At 46.2% G+C, this 25,908-nt stretch overlaps 1 protein-coding gene and 1 long non-coding RNA gene across 2 annotated transcripts in view; one reads left to right on the forward strand and one right to left on the reverse strand.

Moving 5' to 3' along the window:
- Nucleotides 1–25,908, forward strand: part of SORL1 (sortilin related receptor 1) — a 171,627-nt gene that overhangs the window by 44,647 nt on the left and 101,072 nt on the right. The window contains exons 7-11 of the mRNA XM_058687081.1: nucleotides 7,878–7,979; nucleotides 9,434–9,603; nucleotides 15,018–15,210; nucleotides 17,904–18,021; nucleotides 18,235–18,308. Coding sequence (XP_058543064.1) covers nucleotides 7,878–7,979; nucleotides 9,434–9,603; nucleotides 15,018–15,210; nucleotides 17,904–18,021; nucleotides 18,235–18,308 — 657 coding nt within the window. The remainder of the gene's footprint in view (nucleotides 1–7,877; nucleotides 7,980–9,433; nucleotides 9,604–15,017; nucleotides 15,211–17,903; nucleotides 18,022–18,234; nucleotides 18,309–25,908) is intronic.
- The window catches only part of LOC131486958 (uncharacterized), a 46,571-nt gene that overhangs the window by 7,625 nt on the left and 13,038 nt on the right, over nucleotides 1–25,908 (reverse strand). The window lies entirely within an intron of this gene.

Consider the following 25,908-nt stretch of genomic DNA (forward strand, 5'->3'; position numbering starts at 1 on the left):
GGGAGGGTCAGAGAGAGGGAGACACAGAATCTGAAGCAGGCTCCAGGCTCTGAGCTGTCAGCACAGAGCCCGACGCGGGGCTCAAACTCACGAACTGTGAGATCATGACCTGAGCCGAAGTCAGACGCTTAACCGACTGAGCCACCCAGGCGCCCCAAATTCCCCCTTTTAAAGTATACAGGTTGTCAGTATATTCACAAGGCTGGGTAATGCTTATTGTTACCTGATTCCAGAACAGTTTCATCACCCTCTTACCCCCATTCTTTTCTCCTTGCCTCCCAGCCTCTGGCAGCCACATATCAATTTCCTGCCTTAGAGAATTGCCTGTTCTGAACTTTTTTTTTAAGTTTTATTTTTATTTATTTGAGAGAGGCAGCGCGAGTGGGGGAGGGTGGAGAACTCCGACCAGGTTCCCTGGAAAGCCTGAAGCTCGAATTCATGAAACCAAGAGTTGGGTGCATAATCGACTGAGCCACTGGGCGCCCCGCCTGTTCTGGACATTTTGTGTAAAGAGAATCTTATCCTATGTGATCTTTGGTAACTGTTTTCTTTCCTAGTATAATATTGTCAGATTTCAGCTGGGTTTATTGAGGATGATCAGAATTCATGTGTTTTTAGGTTCATTGCCAGTTCAAATCTCTTGTTGAGCCCGTCTGGGGAATTTTTTTTCTTGTGAGTCATTGTACTTTTCCACTCAAGAATTTCCATTTATATAATTTCTATATCTCTATGGATATTCTTTCTTTGGTGAGATAGTGTTCTCATACTTTCCTTTAAGTTTTGTGACATGGTTCCCTTTAATTTAAAAAAAAATTTTTAATATAATTTATTATCAAATTGGTTTCCATACAATGTCCCGTGTGCATCCCAACAGTGCCCTCCTCCATGCCCATCACCCACTTTCCCCTCTCCCCTACCCCACATCAACCCTCAGTTTGTTCTCAGTATCCAAGAATCTCTTATGGTTTGCCTCCCTCCCTCTCTGTTTGAAACTATTTTTTCCTCTTCCCCTCCCCCATGGCCCTCTGTTAAGTTTCTCAAGATCCACATGAGTGAAGACATATGGTATCTGTTTTTCTCTGAATGACTTATTTCACTTAGCATAATACCCTTCAGTTCCATCCACCTTGTTGCAAATGGCACGATTTCATTCTTATTGCCAAGTAGTATTCCATGGTATATATTAACCACATCTTCTTTATCCATTTGCCGGTTGATGGACATTTAGGCTCTTTCCATCATTTGGCTATTGTTGAGAGTGCTGCTATAAACATTGGGGTACAAGTGCCCCTATGCGTCAGCACTCCTGTATCCCTTGGGTAAATTCCTAGCAGTGGAAAAAAAATTTTTTTTAAGTTGATGTATTTTTGAGAGAAAGGCAGAGCAAGCAGGGGAGGGGCAGAGAGAGAGGGTGAGAGAGAATCCCAAGCAGGCTTCACATTGTCAGCATGGAGCCCAGTGCAGGACTTGAGCTCATGAACCTGTGCTGAAACCTATGTCAGATGCTGAACTGACTGAGCCACCCACGCGCCCCTCCTTTCATTTTTTTGAACTTATTTATAATAAGGATTTAAATTTTTGTCTCTAAATCCAATATCTGGCCTTCCTCAGGAATGGTTTTCACTGACTGTTTTGTGTGTGTGTGTGTGTGTGTGTGTGTGTGTGTGTGTGTGTGTGTGTATGGGCCATACTTTGCTATTTGCTTGTCTTGTCATTTTTTTGGTTGAAAGTAAGACATTTTAGATGATATAATGTGGCAGCCCCTCAAGGCAGGATTTTTTTGTTGTTGCCTTTTGGTATTGTTATTGTTGCCTATCTTTGTTTTGTTTGTGAGTTCCCTGCATTCATTTTGTAGTGTTTGTATTTTTCATTGTGGAGGTCTATGAAATGTTTGATAATTAGGTTTAGCGATCTGCTAATGATGGAATAGAGATTTTTTTTAATGTTTATTTATTTTTGAGAGAGAGATAACGAGCAGGGGAGGGGCAGAGAGAGAGAGAGAGAGGGAGAGAGAGAATTCCAAGCAGGCTCAGCACTGTCAGGGCAGAGCCCGATGCAGGGCTCGAACTCACCAACTGTGAAATCGTTACCTGAGCCGAAATCAAGAGTCGGACACATAACCAGCTGAGCCACTGAGGCGCCGCTAGAGATTTTCTTAAATACTTTGAACTTTCTGGTAGCTTTTGCTAAGGGCCACTGAGCATGGGTTGGGGGCCTGCTTTCAGTGCTATCTACAACTCTGCCTTAGCCTTCGGTTCCTGTTCCCGTAGAGCCCGAGGTTACTAGCCAGCCGGGAGAGATCAGGCCCTTTTCGCTTCAACCCTCATCATACTCACAGCTCGCAGATGCGTGTGTGTGAACTCATAGATGCCCCGGGATATTTCACACCTTATCAGAGCCTCTTACAGGCATCTGCTTCCCCCGTTTTTCCTTCCACGCTTTTTAGTTAGCCTTTCGGTAGCTCCGAGTGGTCATGCTTCTCCAGCAGCTGTGATGTTAAACCTTTGCCAGTTGTCACTGTTTTCCGTAAATGACCTGGCTGTAGGTGTGTTTGTGCAGCGAGCGGAGTCAGGTGATATGAACAGAAGGCCTGGGGATGCAGTTTTGAAGCAAGCCATGGGAGTAGTCTGTGCGTCCGTGCTCTCCGGGGACCGCTAGGCTGCTGGTTTTCACAGTTAGGTTTCCACGGCTACCACAGACCGAGAGAGAAGGGGACGGGACTGAGGCCACGAAGTCGTCTCTATCGCTGTGCTTCAGTCACGCTTCTTGAGTAAGTGCCCCTTGTGTTTTGGTGAGCCTTTATTTAATTTTTAGAACTCTGAGAAAGTTGACGTGGAGAGTTATCTGTCAGCGTTCCTGCTGCCTTTCAGACACGAGCGGAGTTTGAGAGTTCTTCCTCTGACGTACCGGACGTGCTTCTGATGAATATTAGCTTCGTGAAACTTTTTATAATTGTGGGCGTGTTCACATGTGCACGAAAGAACGGTTTATACCGATAGGATCTCCTCCGCAGGTGCCGTCATTCGGCCTTAGTATTATTTATATTTTGTGATGTTTGCTTTATTACATTTGCTAATCTCTTTTCATGGGTGTCTTGGAATATTTTAAAGCAAATCTTAAATATATGTATAAAATATATATAAACTCTTATCTGTAAATATTTCAGGATAAACAACATTAACGTGGACGATGATGTTTCCCTGAAACTTTGTTACTGCTCTGAAGGAGAAGGTGGCCGTAAATGCTGTAGCCCGAGAGCTTCTGAATTGGTGTCCACCATGTGCCTTGGGGTCCCTCATTCTCTGGCCACTTTTCTCTGTGAAACTTTGAATTGAATAGCTCACTGTGACATCCTTTGGCCTTTACTCAGCAAGAATGCATCATTTATTTAGATCTTTTCTTGCTCTTTTCTCCTTGATGTCTCATTTCCTTTTTTTGCTTTTTTTTTTAATGTTTATTCATTTTTGAGAGAGAGAGAGAGAGAGAGAGAGAGAGAGAGAACGAGTGGGGGAGGAGCAGAAAGAGAGGGAGATACAGAATCCAAAGCAGGCTCCAGGCTCTGAGCTGTCAGCACAGAGCCCAACGCGGACCTCGAACCCACAAACCACAAGACCATGACCTGAGCCAACATCGGACGCTTAACCGACTGAGCTGCCGAGGCACCCCTCCTTTTTTTGCTCTTGACCTAATCTCAAACATGAATGGAAGTGCGCCCTCTGAAATTCAGATTATTCAGATACACATTTATTTTTCCTTGTCAGAATGAAAACACTAAGTGAAAAAAAATCATCGTAAATTCTCAGACCCTATAATATTGGCAATAAGTTGAAACATTTAAGTAACCCTGGATGCTGGTGAAAGTGTTTGTGTTGAGAGATGCGTTAACTGTGGGCTTTTCAGGACGGCTATTTCTTCCGTCAAAAATGAAAATTTTGACCTAGGAGTTTTAAGAATGGCATCCTACATATATTCTTATGTAGTTCTGAAAAAGGGAATATATACAAGCATAGTCACCGAAAAGTACTTCTAGAGATAACACCAGTGCCCATGAGCTGTTAAATGGAAGATGTCTAAGAGCCTCTGTTAACGAAAAAAAGTTGAATTGCATAACAGTATTTCTATCACAATCTCCTATGTATATAGAAAATAAAATTGCATGTATCCAGTTTGCATTGTGTTTGGATACTGGTAACAGACTAGAAATGAAAGTGGCTTAATGAAGACAGAGGCTTATTTTTCTCGCATCAGTGCTGCCTCGAGGTTGGCAATCTAGGGCTGGTATGTCGGTGCCCTGCTGTCATGGGGGACCCAGCCCTCTCTCTTCCTTTTCCACCAACCTGGCTAATGATTTCCATTCTCAAGGTTCCCTCTTGGTCCGAGACATCTGTAGTAGCCTTTAAGTCTTTATGGGAGTTAGGAAGAGTGAGGACAGGTAGAAAGGCCAAAATAGGACCGCTTCCAGCTGATTCCATCCCTTTAAGCAGCCTTCTGAGAAAGCCAATACCACGTTTCTGTTTATACCCATCGATTAGCACACAGTCACATGACCACATGAGATTACGCAAAAGGCAGAGAACCCTAGTGGTTTATTTGGGGTGGCAGTCAAGGTCCTGGTGCTAAGGAGAAAGGAATCATGGGTGTTGGGTAAGTGTCACCGGGTCTGTCACTATATAAATATGCTTTCAGGCATGATGGCACAGAATACTTCTGTAAGCACCCATGAGAGCCCGTTACCACTGGGTACCCTGGGGAGCAGAGTAGGAGGAGAGAGTGAGGGGAGGGAGAGCGTCTGCATTTTACCTTCTATCTGGCTGTACTGTTGGATATTTCTTTCTCAGGAGCACGTTTTACTTCTACAATTGTGGTAAAGAGAAACTCAACAACCACAGAAACCCGTGGTTCATTAAGGAAAGTATTAGATCATCTATCTGATAATCCATAGTGTGCCACAGTTTCATTGTTAATGTGTTTCTTGGTGGCAGGAAAGTATTACGGTAACTCCTTAAGAGGACCTGAGGAGCAAGCCGGAATGTCCGGGCTTAGGAATCATCATGGTCCCAGAAGGAAGTGGGACAGATGTGTTTTGAGGTTTCTTGTGACCTTTGTATTCTGTGACTTACTGCATTTATGGAGTAAGACTGGGCTTGCTATGAGTTCCCAATTCTCCTGCTGACCAACAGCGCACATTAAGAACGCTTACCGGGGGCGCCTGGGTGGCTCAGTTGGTTAAGCGTCTGACTTCGGCTCAGGTCATGATCTCACACTTCGTGGGTTTGAGCCCCGCGTCGAGCTCTGTGCTGACGGCTCAGAGCCTGGAGCCTGCTTCAGATTCTGTGTCTCCCTCTCTCTCTGCCCCTCCCCCACTCGCTCTCTGTCTCCCTCTCTCTCAAAATTAAATAAACATTAAAAAAAAAAAAAAAGAACGCTTACCTGATGATGGGCCCTGGTGTCACCGAGAAAAGTGGCTCCTTTCTAAGGTATAACCACAGTAGGAAGTAGTAAAACATAAAGCATAAAATAAAAGTGTGTGTTTCACTGACATCTGTGTATTCATGTATATTAATAGGGATTTATATAGGGTAACTTAAATGAATCCTCTGACCTTTATAAATAGCTATAAAATTTTATTGACTCAAAGAGGGCTTTTGGAATTTATGCCTAATGGTTTTGCTAGGCACTGTTTCCTCGTTCAGGTAATACGTTCTGCGTTTTTAACGATCCTGTCGTTTCCTGTGGCCCCATACAGAGTACAAGCCATTAACATGGTTTCCAGTGTGCCATTTTGGAAAGGCGGTGTTTTGCGCCTCCATACCTGGCTTCTGTAAAACAAACTATTTTCAACCATTTGTTCGGTGTGGTTTGAACATATGAGTATATATATATGGCTCCGATGAATCAAGAATAACTTCGTGTCCATCGGCTTGCTTTTCCAGCGGTGTTTATTGGGCGTATATTGGCACAGGGGATTCAGTTGTTACAGTTAAGAGCAATTGGTATGCTTCTTACTCTGTAGGAGTTTAAAGTCTGTAATAAACAGTAGCAACATAGCCAAAGGTAAACGAAGCCAAATTAACCCCTTCTGGCTGGGGAATCCCACTGTTCCGCTGAGCTCAATTGTCATCTGCGTGATTACGTCCACACGGAGGGCGCGTCTCCATTTCTGTCGGGATAGACATGCGACATTTGCTGTCAGTGCTCAGTCCCGTGCTTTGAGAGCTGGGAAAAAAAAAAACCACCTTGAGCCTCTATAGTGGTTCTCCTTTTTTGAATCATTGAATCATTGGAGAACCTGGTAAAAAGCATCTACACAAACTATTCGCATATGTGTTTACAAGGTTCCTGGACCATTGAATCCCGTCGACAGAGAAGTCCTGATGCTGAGCAGCTTCTCATTTTCATAGATGAATAAGCTGAGACCTGGAGAAACTGAGTGAATTCCTGATAGTGATTTCATGCATATTTTCAAGATTCCACAGCTGCACTTTGGTGTCTCTAAAACACAGTGCGTTGTGGCCAATGTCCTGTGGAAATGCCCGGTGCTCTACCCAAGAAAACACATCCCGGCAAAAACGTTCATCAGTGAGAAGTGTTAAAAGATTGAAAAGTAGGAGCAGTGAAGGTTTCCTCAACTCTGTGCAAGTTAAAGCCAGGTGTCACCGAGAAAAAGTGACTCCTTTCTTTTTTTTTTTTTTTTTTTTTTAAAGTTTGTTCATTTCTTTTGAGAGAGAGTGAGAGAGCACAAGCAGGTGAGAGGCAGAGAGAAGGAGAGACAGAATCTTAAGCAGGTTCTACGCCATCAGTGCAGAGCCCCATGTGGGGCTTGACCTCATGAACCGTGAGATCACGACCTGAGCCGAGATTAAGAGTCAGACACTTAACCGACTGAGCCGCCCAGGTAGCCTGAAAAGTGGCTCCTTTTTAAGGTACAACCACAATGGGAAGTAATAACATATAAAGTATAAAAGGGTGTGTTTCACTGACATCTGTGTATTCATATATATTTATAGGGGTATAAATAGGGTAATCTAAATGAATCCTCTGACCTTTAGAACCTGTAACCTGAAAATAGGGAAAGAACAGGGAATAAGTTAAAAAAAATTTTTTTTTTAATGTTCAAGAGAGAGAGAGAGAGGGAGAGACAGAGCGTGAGTAGGGGAGGGGCAGAGAGAGAGGGAGACACAGAATCTGAAGCAGGTTCCAGGCTCTGAGCTGTCAGCACAGGGCCCGACGCGGGGCTCGAACCCACGAACCGTGAGATCATGACCTAAGCTGAAGTCGGACACTTAACCGACTGAGCCACCCGGGTGCCCCAATGTGTATTTATTTTTAAGAGAGAGACAGAGTGCGAGCGGGGGAGGGGCAGAGAGCCAGGGAGACACAGAATCGGAAGCAGGCTCCAGGCTCTCAGCTGTCAGCACAGGGCCCGACGCGGGGCTCGAACCCATGAACTATGAGATCATGACCTGAGCTGAGGTTGGATGCTTAACCAACTGAGCCACCTAGGCGCCCCAGGGAATAGGTTTTATATGCGTGGTGTGTGGCTGACCTCACCCTGTGCTGCACTGGGGAGCTGTCGGGGTTAAGCCTCCACCCCCACTCCCAAACCTAGCTTCAGCCACGGGACCATCTTCCCTTCCTCCTTATCTGGTGTTAGGGAGTATCTAGTACCTGTCGGAGACCAGTTGTCTGGGATGAAGGTCATGCAGCCTGAGCCATGGCCTGAACACAAACGTTGCAAAAATGTGCATTTGCAGTCACACTGTTTTGTGCTTTTGGTAGAAATAGAGGGGTCTGACTTCTCTGTTTTGCTTCTTCGCTTATTTTGAGAGGCCGAAACGTGGCACAATTGACATATCCCCCCTCCTTTTCCTTGGCAGCATCTCCTGGGCAGTCCGCAGCCGTCTTCTGTCCAGCTCTGGGTCTCCTTTGGCCGGAAGCCCATGCGAGCGGCCCAGTTTGTCACAAGACATCCTATTAATGTGAGTGGGGTCCGCTTGGGGGTGGAAAGAAGTATATCGTCCCCGTGTAGGGTTCGGGGGAAGGGTGTTGGAGGAATGTCCTTCTGGGTAGGCGTTGGATGGAATCCCCCTGCATTCACTTGCTAGATGGGTCTCTAGAAAGAACCATTATGCTTTGGCCATCTTGGTCTGTTTTCTCCCTCTTCCCTGTTTGAAGCACAACTCAATGGGAGCCTTCATTTGCTTTATGTGGAGAGGGATTGGCGGGGAGGTTTGGGACCGGAGTCCGTGGGCTCAGTGTGCCAGTACTGAAGGATTGGGGAGCTAGTGACCACAGTTATTGATGAGGCACCTGCTGTGTTGCTTACAGATGGCCGGGTTCCAAAACAGGATAAGATTTGGGTCTCACCCTTTTAGAAACACACAGGTTGGACGTGCGGAGAATCGAGCCGAGGAGGAAATCATATGTGGTCAAACGCTTGACTCCCGCATGTGTGTGTTAGTACGTAGAGATCAATAGGGACGATCTGCATCGGCTGGGGTCATCAGAGAGGTGACCACAGGCAGGAGGTGGCATTTAAAAAAAAAATTTTTTTTTTATGTTTATTCATTTTTGAGAGAGAAAGAGAGAGAGACAGAACATGAGAGGGGGAGGGGCAGAAAGAGAGGGAGACAGAATCTGAAGCAGGCTCCAGGCTCTGACTTGGGGTTTGAACTCATGGACCATGAGATCAAGACCTGAGCCAAAGTTGGGTGCCCAACCGACTGAGCCACCCAGGCTCCAAAGGTGGCATTTTTTTTTAATGTTTATTTATTTCGAGAAAGAGAGAGAGAGAGTGCATGTGCCTGAGTGGGGGAGGGGCAGAGAGAAAGAATCTCAAGCAGGCTCCATGCATAGCCCAACACCAGGCTCAATCCCTTGAGATCATGACCTGAGCTGAAACCAGTCAGACACAACCAACTGAGATGCCCAGGCGCTCTGAGAGGTGACATTTGAAGGCCTTGCCTCTAGCAGTGGGCGTGGTGGCAGGCTGGTAGCTCAGGTGGAGAACATTCTTATCAGTTCTTCGCTTTTTATGGGTTCCGCCTTCCTTTGGTACCTTAGAGACAATGCAAGGAAAGGAAATGCACATTAATGTGTATTGTGCTTTGTACTAATGATAGATCTCCTGAGAAAAAGAGGGAGGAGACATTATTAACTACAAAGAGGTTCTAAGGTCATTTACGGAGTACGGCGGCCCACTCTTTCGTGCCCCATTTGCCAGTAAGGGGCTTACTCCACCTACAGGGCATCCTCAGCCCCTTGACAGAGAAAGCTCGCCAAGCCTTCACCAAGCTTTGGAAGCTGTCCATGGGCTCCGGGCCTACACCTGTCCTTGGGACATTTGGAAGTCATTACTTTAGCGTCCATAAGGAAAGCCCACTACGCGGGTGTGTTTTTTGACTTGTGCATTTTTTGGTTCTTGATTCCAAAGGAATATTACATCGCAGATGCCTCCGAGGACCAGGTATTTGTGTGCGTCAGTCATAGTAACAGCCGCACCAACTTGTACATCTCGGAGGCAGAAGGGCTGAAATTCTCCCTGTCCTTGGAGAACGTGCTGTATTACAGCCCAGGAGGGGCGGGCAGTGACACGCTGGTGAGGTAAGATGATGAGTTCCTCCCCTGCTTTCTTACATCGCTGCAGCCCCCACCATTACATTGGGTGTTTTTCAACGTTACCTGAGCATTTGGACTCATCTGGTGAGTTTCTGGAAAGCCCGATGCCTGGCTTGTGGTGCTATTTAACCACTTTGGGGTGTGGCTGGGGTAGGAAGATTAAAACAATTTTTGGGTAATGTTTATTTATTTTGGAGAGACAGAGCACAAGTGGGGAGGGACAGAGAGAGAGAGGGAGACACAGAATCTGAAATAGGCTCTGAGCTGTCAGCACAGAATCCGATGCGGGGCTCGAACTCGAACAGCGAGATCACGACCTGAGCCAGAGTCAGACACTTAACTGACTGAGCCACCCAGGCGCCCCTGGGGTACGAAGATGTTAAAAAGCCCTCGGGGGGATTTGGATGTGATGCCAAGGCTGAGCATGTGTCAACCCCTCCCTGGGTTCCTGTCCTTCAGTTGTCTGGCTTTGTGGTCTCTGAGTCAGTGGGAGGAAGCACTTGGAAAATGTCAAGCTGTCATGGGTAGGCTGGTGTGGGTAGCCATGGGGCCTGGCCTCCAAGTGACTCAGGTTAATTGACTTTTTTTTTTTTTTCTTACTGTAATTGCAAACATTACTCTGTGGGTGTCTATGGGAAGGGACCCGTCTGGTGAAGCTGGCTGGAGGGCAGCGAGGTCTGGCTCTGAGGCCACGACCACCAGGTCAGAGGGCTTGGGATTGCCATCCATGGTCTCTCATCAGGCTGGTGATTGATGTGGTCACCACTTCTCTCAACAAGGACACGGCTGCTCTGGGCCAGAGCTTGTTCCAGGCACCGCAGTGAGATCACGTGACCAGTGACAAAAAGTCAAAACAGGGCCCCCGTTCCATGGAGCTTTTGTTCTCACTGGGGGAAGACAGAACATAGACGGATATGTGATTTGCGGGGTGATGGGGAGTGCTGGGAAGCAAAGGGAAGCAAGTTCAGAGGACGGGATTATGAGCGTGTTGTTTCGTATAGGCTGGTCATGGAAGGCTGTTCTAGGACAGTGACATTTCAGCAGGTGCCTGAGTTATGTGAGGGAGGGAAGAGGCAGGTACCTGGGGAAGGGCACTGCAGGCAGAGGGAACAGCATGCACAGAGACTGTGAGGTTGGGCGCTGTTGGTTTATTTTAGGAGCGGTGAGAAGGCCAGAGTGGATCCAACAGCTGGAGGAGGAGGGAGAGAACCCAAGATATGGGATCTAAGAGAGCAGGGCTCAGATTGTAGAAGGACTTCGAGAGCATGCAGAGAACTTGCTTTTTCTTCTTTCTAAGCGGAATGTGGAGGGTTTTGACCGGAAGATGGACATGGTCTGATTTAACCCATTACATTTTTTAAAACCATTTTAAACACTGTGAATCGCATTATATAAAGGAGAGCACACGAAACATAAATGGACAGTGTTATCAATAATTTCAGGTGAACACTCCTGTGACTTATCTTTGAAAGAAGCCATCTGGATGCTGTGTGCAACGCAGACTCTGGAAAGATTCTGGGAAGCAGAATGGGAAGATTCTGGGAAGCAGTGTTAGAGAAATCCAGGCCCAGTGGGGATGGCTGTGGGCTGGGCCCAGGGCAGTAGTGGCGGAGATGAGGGAAATGGGCAAATTCTGATCCTTTGCTGGTAGATTTGCTGCTCGGCTCTGGAGAGTCAGGGGCCCACCGCTGCCTGGGCTGGGCCATTGGCAGAATGATGCCCGGTACGGAGTCAGGGAGTCAGGGAGGGCTGGGTGAAGGGCAGGTGTTGGGGGAAAAAAGCAAGACTTCGGATCTGGACTCACCAGGTTGGATGTGCCTGTTGGATGCCCACGGGGAGAACTTTCTACGTGGTCTCTGATAGTGCTTTTCCACTCCCTGTTTCGGCTCTTTTGGAGGTGTGTCCTATTTTATGCCTTACTTCCCCCCCCCCCCCCCCCCCCCAGGATAAACTCAGGAGTCATTTATTATTCAGTGTGTGTTAATGTGTTCTAAACCGTTCCTACCATGATTCAGCCTCAGATTTTTCTGGTTTGGTCAGTGGCAGGCTCTTTGGCCTGGTTCCTGTGTCCTTTTTGTTTTCTTTTTAAAATAATTTATCGAGGTGGAATTCACATAACATTAGCTTACGTATTGCCTGTTACATACATATCAGATACATATATATCTGATATATATATTAACGTTTAGTTTTGAGAGACAGAGAGTGAGTGGGGGGAGGGGCAGAGAGAGAGGGAGACAGAATCCAAAGCAGGCTCCAGGCTCTGAGCCGTCAGCACAGAGCCCGACGCGGGGCTCTAACTCACGGACCGTGAGATCGCGACCTGAGCCGAAGCGGGACGCTCAACCGACTGCGCCGCCCAGGCGCCCCTCCTTCCTTTTATTATAATTAAAACTAGAAGCCATTATTCCTCAGGCCTTGTATAGATTCTGGGTTTTTTTTTTTTGCCCCCCTCACCTTTGAGAGCCTCTGGCTGTGGAGCCGGTAAATCCCAGCTTGCGGAAGGTTTTCTTATCCTCCACATTCGTCAGGTAATCAGGATTAGAGATCTCAGGGCAGAGCTGAAGCCAGAAGCCGAGGAGGGCGGCTCCCCAGGAGGCAGTAAGCCCGGTTATGTGACCACGTGTCCCTGTCATACACACGCATGGTCCTTTATTTGATCACGAAGGTCACTACCGCCCTGCCTGAGCATACGATCCAGTTCGGAAATTGGAAACAGATTTATGTATACACTCACAGACCAGCACAGGCTCAGCCTTCTGGTCGCTCTCCTCAGATTTTTATCTCACGACTGGAGATCTTCGGATAAGCTCCGTCGAGTCCAGTTTTTTGTTTTTTTTGTTTTTTTTTTTTTAATTTTTTGTCTTTTTTCAACGTTTTTTATTTATTTTTGGGACAGAGAAAGACAGAGCATGAACGGGGGAGGGGCAGAGAGAGAGGGAGACACAGAATCGGAAACAGGCTCCAGGCTCCGAGCCATCGGCCCAGAGCCCGACGCGGGGCTCGAACTCACGGACCGCGAGATCGTGACCTGGCTGAAGTCGGACGCTTAACCGACTGCGCCACCCAGGCGCCCCCGTCGAGTCCAGTTTTGTCACCCGCTTCTCCATCTCAGCAGGATGAAATGGGATAAGGGTGCGTGAGCGGATTAGGTGGGCAGGCCGATTAAGAAAAACAGCACAACACAAAGCGACACAAAGCACAGCACTTCTGTGGTATTTGAAATGAGTTGTTCTTTGAACGCAATAGGAAACGCGCCAAAGAACCGATCCTAACTTGCTTTGAGAACTGGAGAAGGAGTTCCTAACGGGGTGACCCTGGCGCTGGAAGGATGGGCAGAGCAGAAATGTCATGGAAAGTGACGTCTGGGTGGAGGACCTGGTGCGGGGAGGAGATGTCAGGCCTGGTGGGGGGGGCAACTGAGGAGAACCTCAGATGAGGGTGAGGGGGCCTTGGGTTCTGCAAGGAGGGTGGTCGAGTGGCCCCGGTGTGTGGCCGGGGAGCAGGGGCAGGTGCTGTTGTGAAGGCTAACGAGAAGAAATGTAGGAAAATGGATGAACAGAGGGCGCTCGGGGAGAGGTGAGTTGTCGCAGGGCCAAAGGGGAGCCGACAGGACAGTCTGGGGAGCGTGTGAGGCACAGAGGACAGGTTTCTGCTTGGCTCCAAGAGCCAAAAATTCCAGGGGAATGACCAGAGGGAACAAGCAGGGCTCTTTTGATGAGAGAAACCCAGACCTCCCGAATGCGTGAAGGAAGCCAGTGGAGCAGCTTCATGATGATGGAATCCAACACCGTATTGTTGAGGCAAACAGAGAGCAGGTAGATGATAGATCTTGAACCGATTTCCAAAGCAGCAACCAAAACATAACTCCAGGAGACCTAAGGAAACCACATGTCAGAATATGTGGTCTCAACACCCGTATCTTACTTAGGATTGTGCTCCGTCTCTCACCCTGAGGTAGCTTTGTCAGTGCTTTTTAAAAATGTTCTTTTTCAGGGGCGCCTGGTGCCTCAGTCGGTTAAGCGTCCGACTTGGGCTCAGGTCATGATCTCGTGACCAGTGAGTTCGAGTCCTGGGTGGGGCTCTGACCGCTCAGTGTCTGCTTCGGATTCTCTCTCTCTCTCTCTCTCTCTCTCTCTCTCTCTCTCTCTCTCTGTCTCTGCCCCTCCCCCGCTCACACTCTGTCTCTCTCTGTGTCTCAAAGATGAATAAACATTAAAAAAAAATTTCAAAAATTTCCTCGTCTGCCTCAGAGCCTGGAGCGTGCTTCTTTCTGTCTGAGGAGGCCAAGCACCCAACCAGCTCAAGATTTATACAGCAGATCATGGAAGAAAGCACTTCTGTGTTTTGTTTTGTTCTGTTTTGTGTTTAAACAAAGCCCAGTGGCTCAGAACCCTTCTAAATAAAGGACACACTTCCAGTTTTGAAAGCCACGTGTGAAGTCTGGTTAGCGCTTCTCCGCGATCTGTCGCATTTGAATCCTGTGGTACCATTTCAGTGCAGAACTGCTTTCCGGTGAAATCAATGTCCTAGCATGGCAGTTCAGGCCTGGGAGGGCTTATTCTCTGCATCACTGTTACCAAGTAGAACCTCAAGTTTCTAGAACCATCCTCGCTCTGCACATGGCCTCCTTGGGTAGGGATTCTGCTCTGCTTTCTGACAGAAACCCTGTGGGCTTCTGTCCGATCAGCGTGTTGGATAATTAGTCCAAAGTGTAAGGCTGTGTAAGCTGTAACACCGTATTCCTGCAGTTGGGGTAAAGCCCCAGCTCTTCTATTAGCGTCTGGCAAAACCAGCTTATTGTTTCCCGTTGGCCGAGGCTCACTGGAGGATTTGCGGTGAATTTGTTAGTGAAGAACTGGGTGGGACCCTTTCATCAGCTTTCTGTGTTGTACTCAGCATTCTGAACTCCCTACCGAGGGGATCAGCATCCTGGCCTTCAAGGTTAAAAAACAATCATGTTAAAAAAAACCCAAAAAACCAACAGATTATTCAACTGTGACAAGGGACGGGGTGCTGTTACGTGCTACAATATGGGCGAATGTTGAAAACGTGGGAAAGTAACCATAAAAAAGGCCACATGTTGCACGATTCCGATGATAAGGAAACATCCAGAATAGGCAAACCTGGAGAGAGGAAAACTAGTGGCGAGGGCTTGCCAGGACCTGGGATGGGAAGGAGACGGGGAATGCTTGCCAATGGGTATGGGGTTTCTTTCTGAGACGCTGGAAAGGTTCTGGAACCGGATAGTGATGCTGGTACAACATAACGTTGCCAAGTGTACTTCATGCCATTGAGTTCTGTCCTTGAAAACAGTTAAGTTTTATGTTATTTACAATAAAAACATACCAAGGAAATGTCAATTCTGGTTCGCAGCTGTTTATTTTCTCTTACTGCAGGTATTTTGCAAACGAGCCATTTGCTGACTTCCACCGAGTGGAAGGGTTACAAGGAGTCTACATTGCTACTCTGATTAACGGTTCTATGAATGAGGAGAACATGAGATCAGTCATCACCTTTGACAAAGGTGGCACCTGGGAATTTCTTCAGGCTCCAGCCTTCACAGGATATGGAGAAAAAATCAATTGTGAGGTATCGATGCTTTCATCTTGTTTGGGCTTTTACTACAAATTTTTATGCGGCGATCTGCCCTTACAGTTCCCAAACTCAGCACCCAGGCGCCCGGGGCTGCCGTGGTGAACTCCCAGGGGCACCTGGGATGTTTTTAAGTTTTTAAGGGAAACACATGACAACGTGATACTTGTTCGTCACCCTGTGAAATGCTGTCTTGAGTTAGTTCCTAGTTTCAACATTACTTCATGCTGTATTTCTTTGGGAGGCATCGTTCCTTGGTGAAGCTGGATTTTCTAGCAGGTGATAAGATAAAAAGCAAGTGGGAAAATCAGGGTGCAGCAGGAAATGACATTGGTATGATTCTAAACTTTGAGAGGTTACGTAGTACCCATCAGGTACACATATCCCGTATTAAGCAAATGTGGTTATTTAAGAATGAAATAGAAATTTTGTTTTCTCTCTCTTTCTCTTTCTGTGTATATGTATATATGTGTGTGTGTGTATATATATGTATGTATATATATATATATATATATACACGTGTCTGTGTGTGTGTGTGTGTGTGTACATGTATATATACATATGTATATATATATATTTTCTTGAGCTGCTACTAAGTTATTAGAACATGTATACTTATTTAAGTTGCTTGGCCTTAACTACTTAAAAAACAAGCGTTGGTATTTCTTCTGGCCTGAGGCTGCTATAAAAAATTCATGGGGATACTAATTATGTTGTGAACCAGAAAAGTTTTGGAAACTCTGACATTTAAAGTCCCACATTTATGTGGAACTTGAAAAAAAAAAAAATGCTTTCTTTTTTTTTTTTTAATTTTTTTTTTTTTTAATGTTTATTTATTTTTGAGACAGAGGGAGACAGAGTGCGAGTGGGGAGGGGCATAGAGAGAGGGAGACACAGAATCTGAAACAGGCTCCGGGCTCTGAGCTGTCAGCACAGAGCCTGATGCGGGGCTCGAACCCACGAACCGTGAGATCATGACCTGAGCCGAAGCCGGACGCTTAACCGACTGAGCCACCCAGGCGCCCCAGAAAATGCTTTCTTGAATAGAATTTAGGATTCTACAATTTTCCCAATCAGTGGCTCCATCTGAAAAGCTGAGAATATGCAAAGTATTAGTTGGTCTCACTAAAGGGTTCCCCCTCCCCTAGGTGGCTCCTTTCTTGTCCCTTGGAAGAACAGTGCGTTCTTGGCTTTGAGTTCTTTGGCCTTATGTGACACCCCACACCTCCACTTTCGCCTTGCACAAGGGATCTGGGGTATATAAAGTAGGTGGGCAGAAGGAACTCAGAAAAACTCGAGTGGCAGCAGTTCTTGGAAAAACCTTAAGAGTTAGACAGTCACCTGGTCTTTTGGGTTTTTGAATTTTGTTTGTCCACGATTGTGTCGACTCTACTATATGCTGTATCTGTGGCCATTGGGAAATTTGTTTTGGAGGCTCTTGCTTTCCCCAGGCTTCTCGATTACTCTTCCCTATTTGGCAACAGGTTTCAGCTTACCACATGGAGTCTAACTTGGGGAAGAGGCAGGCTATAAGTAGATAAGAGACAAACATCCAGGTGCTTCTTTATTCAGGAGTGTCTTCTAGATTTGGGGAGTGTTTCGTGAGTCTGTGTGGATGGGGGTGGGCTGCTTTTGAGTGTCCGCTGGGGGTCTGAGCCCTAGTTTTATAGAATTAGTGGTGTTGTTGAAACTCAGCTTATTCCCCTGACTCATCTGTTTAGTTCTGAGTTGTACAACAGTTGGTCAAGCTTTTCGTTTCTGCTTGTGAGTTTAGGTGGTGAAAAAACAGGTTGGTCGGCACATCTTTCTTTGAGACCCAGCCTAACTTGCTCCAGTTTTCATTTGCGAAACTGTGATGCCAGCAAGGTGGACGTTTGTTAGATCCTTTTTTTTAATAAAAACCAGCGTATCTTGCAGACCATGTCAACTTTTACCTATTAACGTGAGCGCACCCAAGAGTTACCCTGTCTAGAACACCAGACGTGGCCGAATGACATTCGACCATCACATTGTGGCCAAGGGAACCGGGCCCGACCACACAGCAAACGGCTTTGTTTGCAGAACTATTAAAATCCGAATGTGAAGTGGTGGAGGCGAGTTTGAGTAACTCGTTTTGCAGTGGACGTTCATCGCAGGGCTGGTTCTTGGGACAAATGCAGACTGCATCACAATTGTTTTCATGTGGATTTTTAGATCTCATGTGTTGTACATCTGGGAGCTTTATGACTTCTGATTCTTGGTGTTTTCTCTGACGGCGTTGCGTAAATCCTATTTGCAATTGATCTCTCCTGACTTAAACAACGAGTGCCCTGAAATCGTTTCATTTCTCTTCGGTCCCAAATCACGTGAGAGTTATCTCTGGGTAATCTAGAGGGAGTGACAGCTTTCGATCTATTTGAGTTGACACTGATTTCTAATTGCCATTCTCCGAGAGTCTCCGAAGGAATGTTTTAATTTTATTTTTCTCTTTTCTTCAGCGGGAGGCATTTGTGTGGTTCAGATAATCGCATCCACCTGGGGTGGGAGGGGGGACGGTGCGGGGACAGCTGGGGCGTGAGTTCTGGTTTCCTCTGGGCCAGATTCCCTTTCGCTGTGTGTGGCCGCAGTGTCCTCACACGGGCCTCCGTGTTTTGGGGGAGCGGGAGGCATCCTGTCACGTGCTGATGGGGTCTGGAACTTGTGTCCCGTAGCTCGCCCAGGGCTGTTCCCTCCACCTGGCCCAGCGGCTCAGCCAGCTGCTCAACCTTCAGCTCCGGAGGATGCCCATCCTGTCCAAGGAGTCCGCTCCCGGGCTCATCATTGCCACTGGTAGGTCTGCTTTGCTGCTTCTCACTTAGGCCCTGAGCTCTTTGGTTACACGCAGCCGAATACGCGGTGACCACGGACACCTGCCGCGGCAGGTGCCGTTTGTGGTTTGGAGACGTTCTCAGTCGCTAAATACCACTTCGGATTCCTAGCTGGGCAAGGCGGGTATCTGACATATTCTTGAAATTGAAAGTCATTATTCCTCTTGCATTTCAGGGTCAGTGGGAAAGAACTTGGCAAGCAAGACGAACGTGTACATCTCCAGCAGTGCAGGAGCCCGATGGCGAGAGGTCAGCTTCACCCCTGCCCCCCCCCCCCCCCCCCGACCCCAACCCTGCCCCCAGCCTCAGCCCGTGTTCTTGTTTGTCTGAGAACACGATTGGGCCTCAGCATTTCAGGAACACTTGTGGCCTCAGGTGGAGGTCAACGGCACCAAGTATGACTATAAAATAAAGAGGGGAACCCAGAGCCACACATGAGCGCCTGCTGCGCTGACTTGCGTCCACACCTTATAATGTGGGCTGGCGATTTTGCCGAAAGATAGCCCTTTGAATCAAAAACAGACCTTTTCTTCCCCCTGCCTTGTAAATGTAACTAAATATCCCAAGAGGACAAAGCAATGCCCGGTTTGCAGGGCCTGGCATGGGGCGGGTACTCAGCATAACGTTTGCAGACCCTGTCGGCAAAGGACGGTGTGGGTATCTGGTGTGAAGCTGGCTGTTTTATTTATTTTTGTATCTTTTTTTCGTTAAAACTTTTTAAAAATGTTTGTTTATTTTTGAGAGACAGAGAGTGCAAGCGAGGGAAGGGCAGAGAGAGAGAGGGAGACACAGAATCCAAAGCAGGTTCCAAGCTCTGAGCTCTCAGCACCGAGCCCGACGCGGGGCTCGAACCCGTGAACTGGGAGAGCGTGACCTGAGCCGAAGTGAGTCGCTCAATCAACTGAGCCACCCAGGTGCCACAGAAGACTGTTTTTACCTTAAGTTCGTAGAGCTACTTTGGGTCCTTAGGCACTGATCATACTAGTTCTGAAAGTAGAACTCTCTTTATAGTCCCAAAATGTTCATCCAGCCATTGGATGGACATTAGAGAATTGCCAAACTTGTTTAAAAAAAAAAAAAATGAGAAACAACGCTTTCAGCAGCCTCCCATGCCAAGGGGTTGCTTTCAGGGGCACTCTCCTGCCCGTGTGGGGAGCCACCAGGAGATCGCAACAGACTACTGGGCAAGAATTTAACTGAGTACGTCCCGCATGATGTCAGGAGGGATGTAGCGTTCTCCGAAGAGCCAGCATCCTCACGGTGCTTCTTATTGGGGAATGTGATATGTACACGTTCATATTTACTTCTTTATTTATTTTTATTGTTTTTTCTTTGAGCGAGAGAGAGAGGGTGCAAGTGATCCAGGGGGAGACTGAGGCAGAGAGAGAGAGAGAGAATCCCAGGAGGGGCAGAGGGAATGAGAGAGAGAGAGAGAGAGAGAGAGAGAAAGGCAGGGCTCACCCAAAGTGGGGCTCGTGTTTATCCAATGAGGGGCTTGAGCTCACTCGATGTGGGACTTGAACTCACAAACCGTGAGATCATGACCTGAGCCTAAGTCAGATGCTTAATGTCTGAGCCACGCAGGCGCCCTGTACACATTTATATTTAAATATGTACTATGTGAAGCATTAATAATACCCAACGTTTGTTTGGCTACTGTACAGTTTACAGAGACCTAGCACCTCTCTCCTACGAGGTAGGGCTTACCGTCCCTCAGGCTGAGGGATCTGGGACCGAGACGTCGTGTGTGCACGTAAATAAAGAACCATCCAGGGGCGCCTGGGTGGCTCAGTTGGTTAAGCGGCCGACTTCGGCTCAGGTTATGATCTCACGGTCTATGAGTTCGAGCCCCGCGTCAGGCTCTGTGCTGACAGCTCAGAGCCTGGAGCCTGTTTCAGATTCTGTGTCTCCCTCTCTCTCTGCCCCTCCCCTGTTCATGCTCTGTCTCTCTCTGTCTCAAAAATAAATGTTAAAAAAAAAAAAAAAAAAAAAGAAAAGAACCATCCAGGATGGTGGAGAACATAACTCCGTATTCGGGTGAAAGATGTCGTTCAGGCCCAGGAGTCAAAAAGCGTGAACAGTTTGCAGTGTGGGGGGCATCCTTGCGCCGCCCCCTTGGGAAGGATTAAACAGCTGGCTTTCCTCTTCTGGGGAGCCAGACCTTCCTTTTGAAACGGGGTGTTCTCAGCGGATAGGCTTGTGGTTTGTTTTGGACCTTCTGATGTCGGTGTCCTCTGGGATTTGAACATCTGCGAGTGCTCTCCTTAAGGGTAGAAAGCAGTGGCTTGTTCCTTCTCCAGTGAAGCAGTGTCATGTGGCCAATGCTTGGGCCACTCTTGTGCCTCCTGCCAGGCATGCTTCATGCCCACCAAGAGCAGCCATTGCACAAGGGATCTTATTTTTGGAAGGAGGGGAGAGGAGGGTTGAGACTGCGTCTGTGCGAGTGGGCATCTGAGTGCGCTCAGGCGGTGTTCGCATGGGACAGTCTGGGGGTTTGAAGGGCATGGGTGGTGACAGGGGAAGTGTGAGATAGAAATGCGGTGGGTAGAGGCTGCCCAGAAAATTGGTGACTATACTTCTCGTTCCCCTCCCGGTACTCATGAGTAGCGTAAATTCCCCGATCCCGAGTTCTTTTCTGTGCCGTCTTTCCTTACCTTTATTTGTTGAGGACAGTAAACTCTGCATAGGAAAGGGTACGGTTTGATCAGAATTGGTCACCATCCCTAAACCGTCGCCGACCCCACAGTTAAGGTAACAAGCCTTTCTGTCCCTCCCCAAAGTATCTTTCTTCCCCCTTCGCAGTCCATCCTTCTCTTGACCTCGTCCCTGCCAGATTATTAGTTAGCGTTTTCTAGAATTTTATATAAATGGATTCATAATATGCCACCCGTTTGCCTGGCTTCTGTCCCTCGTCGTGGTGATTTTGAGGTGTATTCATGAGGTTTCATGTATCAGGGGCTCTTTCCCATTTTGTTGTTGATTGGTGTCCCACTGTAGGGATATTCTACAATTTGTTTATCCATTCGTCTGTTGATGGGCATTACAGTTTTTGCCGATTATAAATTATAGCGGTTATAACATTTGATTACGTGCTTTTTTTTTTTTTTTTTAGCTACATATTTCTATTTCTTCTGGGCCGATACCTCAGAATGGAATGACTGGACAGCTTAGTGGGTCTTATGTTTAACTTTTTAAGGAATTACCAAATTGTTTTCCCAAGTGGATGTACCATTTTACATTTCGACCAACAGTGTGTGAGAGTTCTGAATGCTTCAGGTCCACGCCAACACTTGGTATGGTCAGTCTTTTTAATTTTAGACAGTTTTTTTTTTTAATTTTTTTTTAATTTTTTAACTTTTTTTTATTCTTATTTTTGAGACAGAGAGAGACAGAGCATGAACGGGGGAGGGTCAGAGAGAGGGAGACACAGAATCTGAAACAGGCTCCAGGCTCTGAGCTGTCAGCACAGAGCCCGACGCGAGGTTCGAACTCACGGACCGTGAGAACATGACCTGAGCCAAAATCAAGAGTCAGGCTCAGTCTGACTGAGCCACCCAGGCATCCCCCTCATCATGGTCTTAATTGGCCTTTCCTTGGTGACTAATGATGCTGAGCTTCTTCTCATATGCTCATTGGCTATTTAAAAATCATGCTGTGCAGTGTTCTCATCTTATACCTATTTTACTTTAGTTTGTTTTAATTAAAAAATTTTTAAAAATGTTTTTGTTATTTTTTAGAGAGAGAGAGATCGTCACGCGTGAGCTGGGGAGGGCCAGAGGGAGGGAGGCAGAGGATCTGAGGCAGGCTCTTCGCTGACAGCAGAGAGCCCGACGCTGGGCTTGAACTCCATGAACCATGAGATCATGACCCGAGCCAAAGTCAGACGCTTAACCAACTGAGCCACCCAGGGGTCCCACTTGCCTTTTTTTTTTTTTTTTTTTTTTTTTTTTTGATGATTATAGTGGACACCATGTATTGTTGGCTGATAGATGTTACTCCTGACTGTCAAGAAAGTTAGACGAGTCTGGGAGGTCCTGGGACCTTTTCTGTGTGAGCCTGGATAAATCTTCTGTGCCCTTTGGAGCTGAGGTTTTCCCCATCTGAAATTGGGTAGTTGGTTTAGAATTATAAAATGACAGCCTGTCAGAGCCGACCAGGGTCCTTATGTGTCAGCATCGATGATGAGACTGAGGCCCCCGCACGGTGGCTGGACCGGGTCTAGGGCCAGTCTCCTGAGCACCTGCCGCCTCTCCTTGTCCCACAGAATCTGCATGAGTGGGTGGGTTTATGGGAGAAGATGAAGTGGCAAGACGGAGCAGGGGCAGCACAGGCTGTGGGCTGGGATAGCCCTGGAGCCATTACTTAATTGTCGAACGGAATTCAAGAGTTGGATGCTTAACTGATTGAGCCACCCAGGTGCCCCAGAATACTTTTTAAAAAGAGATTTGAAGTACCATTTTTTAAAAGTTTATTTATTTATTTTGAGGGAGAGAGAGAGAGAGAGAGAGATCACAAGCAGGGGAAGGGCAGAGAGAGAAGGAGAAAGAGAGAATCCCAAGCAGGCTCCGCACAGAGCCCGACTCAGAGCTTGAAACCATGAACTGTGAGATCACCCAGCCAAAATCACGAGTCAGATGCTTAACTGACTGAGCCACCCAGGCGCCCTCAGAATACTGGTGACACCCAATGTTGGGGGAGTTTCCCCTCACAAGGAGCAGTTCTCCAATTCTCTGGACACCAACTGGATGTCCTACACTTGAGTCCTACACTCCAGCTAGCTGGAGTCAGCACAGACCCCGAAGGTTAGGGGTTCAGTCTCGTGAGACTGAGCCCCACCCCACCTCACCTCTCATGCTAATTGCAAGGTACAGGTTGTCACTTATTCTTCTGACTGACCAGCTTATAAATAGGACGTTCCTATGAACCACCCCCGCCCCGCCCCCGCCGCCCTGCCCCGCAAGCTTCTTGGGTTCCATAATTTGCTAGAATGGCTGACAGAATTCAAGGAAATATTTACTTACGTCCATCAGTTTATTATGCAGGATATTACAAAGGCTATAGATGAGTAGCTGGATGAAGAGGTACATAGGGCAAGGTCCAGAAGGGTCCTGAGCTAGGAGCTTCTGTCCTCATGGAGGTGAGATGTGCCAGCCTCCCAGCATGTGGATGTCTCCATCAACCTGGGAGCTCTTCACATCTTTCAGTTAGGGGATTTTTTAATTTTTATTTTTGCTTAAAAAAATTGTTTTTTTTTTTTAACATTTATTTATTTTTGAAACAGAGAGCGCGCGCGCGCGTATGAGCAAGCATGAGCGGGGGAGGGGCAGAGAGAGAGGGAGACACAGAATCTGAAACAGGCCCCAGGCTCCGAGCTGTGAGCACAGAACCCGACGTGGGGCTCCCAACTCGTGGACTGCAAGATCGTGACCTGAGTCGGATACTCAACTGACTGAGCCACCCAGGAGCCCTAGGGATGTTTTTTTTTAATGGTGGCTTCATCATTTAGGCATGATTGATTATGAACTTAGACTCTCCAGCCCTCTGTCCTTTCCCCAGGGGATGGGGTGGGGCTGAAAGTTTCAGGCTTCTAATCGTGTTTAGCTTTTCTGGTAGCAAGCCCCTGTACTGTCCAGGGGTCCACCGAGAGTCACCTTATTAGAACAAAGGACTCTCCTATCATCCAGGAAGTTCTAAGGGATATAGGATATGTAAGATACACATCACTCCCATCAGGAAGTTACAAGGTTTTTAAGAGCTCTGACCAGGAGCTGGGAGTGAAGACCAAAGTACGTAATTTTTTTCATTATCATACCATCACATATACGATATGGTATTTACATTGTTTGATTCTTGACTATTATACTAATCTCAAATTACTGGGATAAACTCGATTTCATTATGATATATTATCCTGATTAAAAATTTTTTTTTTAATGTTCATTTATTTTTGAGAGAGGGAGAGACAGAGTGCAAGCTGGGGAGGGGCAGAGAGAGAGAGAGAGTGAGACACAGAATCCGAAGCAGGCTCCAGGCTCCGAGCTACCCGCACAGAGCCTGACGCGGGGGGTCGAACCAACGAATCGTGAGATCATGACCTGAGCCAAAGTCGGACGCTCAACCAACTGAGCCACCCAGGTGCCCCGATATATTATCCTTATTATATAAGGTTAGGTTTGAGTCGCTAATACTTTGTTACAGATTTTTACATTATTCACGAGAGAGATATTGGTCTGCTTTTTTTTTTTTTTTTGTAATGTCTTTTCAAGTTTTGGTGTTAGGGTTGGGCTGGTGTCATAGAACAAGTTGAGCAGTGATCCCTCTTTTATGTAAAAGTGGTGTTATTTTTTTTTTTCTTGAATAATTAACCAGTGAATGTATCTCGACCTAGAGTCGTCTTCTGGTTTTTTTTATTTTTTATTTTTTTAATTTTTTTCAAATTTATTTTTAGTAGCACATTTTTATTCTTGGGAGTCTTCTTGGGAATGTTTTGGTTAGAAATTCAGTTTCTCTGGCAGATAGAGAACTATTCAGATTTTCTACGACTTGTGTCTGTCTTGGTGAGTTTCATCTAAGTTATTGAATTTATTGGGTTAAAATGACTCAAGGTATTAATTTTTTTTAATGTCTATAGGATCTGTGGTGATAACCTGTTTTCATTCCTGATATTGATAATTTGTGTGTGTTTTTTTTCTATTTTGCTTTTATTAGTTTAGTTACTGGTTTGTCAATATTATTGATCGTTTTAAAGAACATGCTTTTGGCTTTGTCTCTGTTCGTTCTCTTGTTGATTTCTGCTCTTTCGTATTGTCTTTAACGTTATTTACTTCGGATTTACTTTGCTTTTCTTCTTGTAGTTTTTTTGGTGTAACTTTAGGTCACTGATTTTAGATATTTTTCCTAATAGAAACATTTAAAGCTGTAAGTTTTCCTCTAAATACTGTGTTAGCTACGGCCACAAATTTTAGAGATGTTATAATTTTGCTGTCACTCAATTCAGAATATTTTTTAATGTTCCCCTTTAAAGTTGAGATGTAATTCACATACCATAAAATTCACCATTTTATTTATTTACTTATTTTATTTATTGGGTGTGGAACCCAATATAGGTCTTGAACTCATGACCCTGAGATCAAAACCCGAACTTAACTGACTGAGCCACCCAGGTGCCCAAGACTGTTACCATTTAACATAATTATTGATATAGTTGGATTTAGGTCCATGATTTTATGTATGTATATATGATCTTTATTTTTTATTCCTCTGTTCTTCCTTTACTGCCTTTTTAATATTATTTAGATAGTTTTGGCATTCTACTTTTACTTAGGTATTGTCTTTTTTATTATATTTCTTTATATTTTTTAAATAATTTATTTATTTTCAGAGAACATGGGAGGGGCAGAGAGAGAGAGGGATAGATAGAATCCCAAGCAGGCCCCACCCTATTAGTGTGGAGCCTGACGTGGGGCTTGAACCCAGGAACCATGAGATAATGACCTGAGCCAAAAGCAAGAGTCAGTTTCTTAACCAACTGAGCCACCCAGGTGCCTCTCTTTGTATTTTTTTAGTGGTTACCCTGAGGATGACAACATGTATATTTAATCTTTCATAGTCTTTTTTGAATTAACATTGCTCTTAACATAATGTTACACCTAACCTAAAATTTAGAAGCCTTGCAAGCATGGAAGTCCCTTTCTCTTTTCCTGACCTTTTTGTTATTATTCTGTGTATCCCATCGATATACATTAAAACACTATAAGACAGTGTTTTTGCTTTTGTTTTGCTTTACCTGTTTTTAAATACCAGTTTTAATACCAGTTTTAAAGAGTTCAAGGGGGAAAAAAACAGTCTC

The sequence above is a fragment of the Neofelis nebulosa genome, chromosome 10 (assembly GCF_028018385.1).
Source record: "Neofelis nebulosa isolate mNeoNeb1 chromosome 10, mNeoNeb1.pri, whole genome shotgun sequence".
Lineage (NCBI taxonomy): Eukaryota > Metazoa > Chordata > Mammalia > Carnivora > Felidae > Neofelis > Neofelis nebulosa.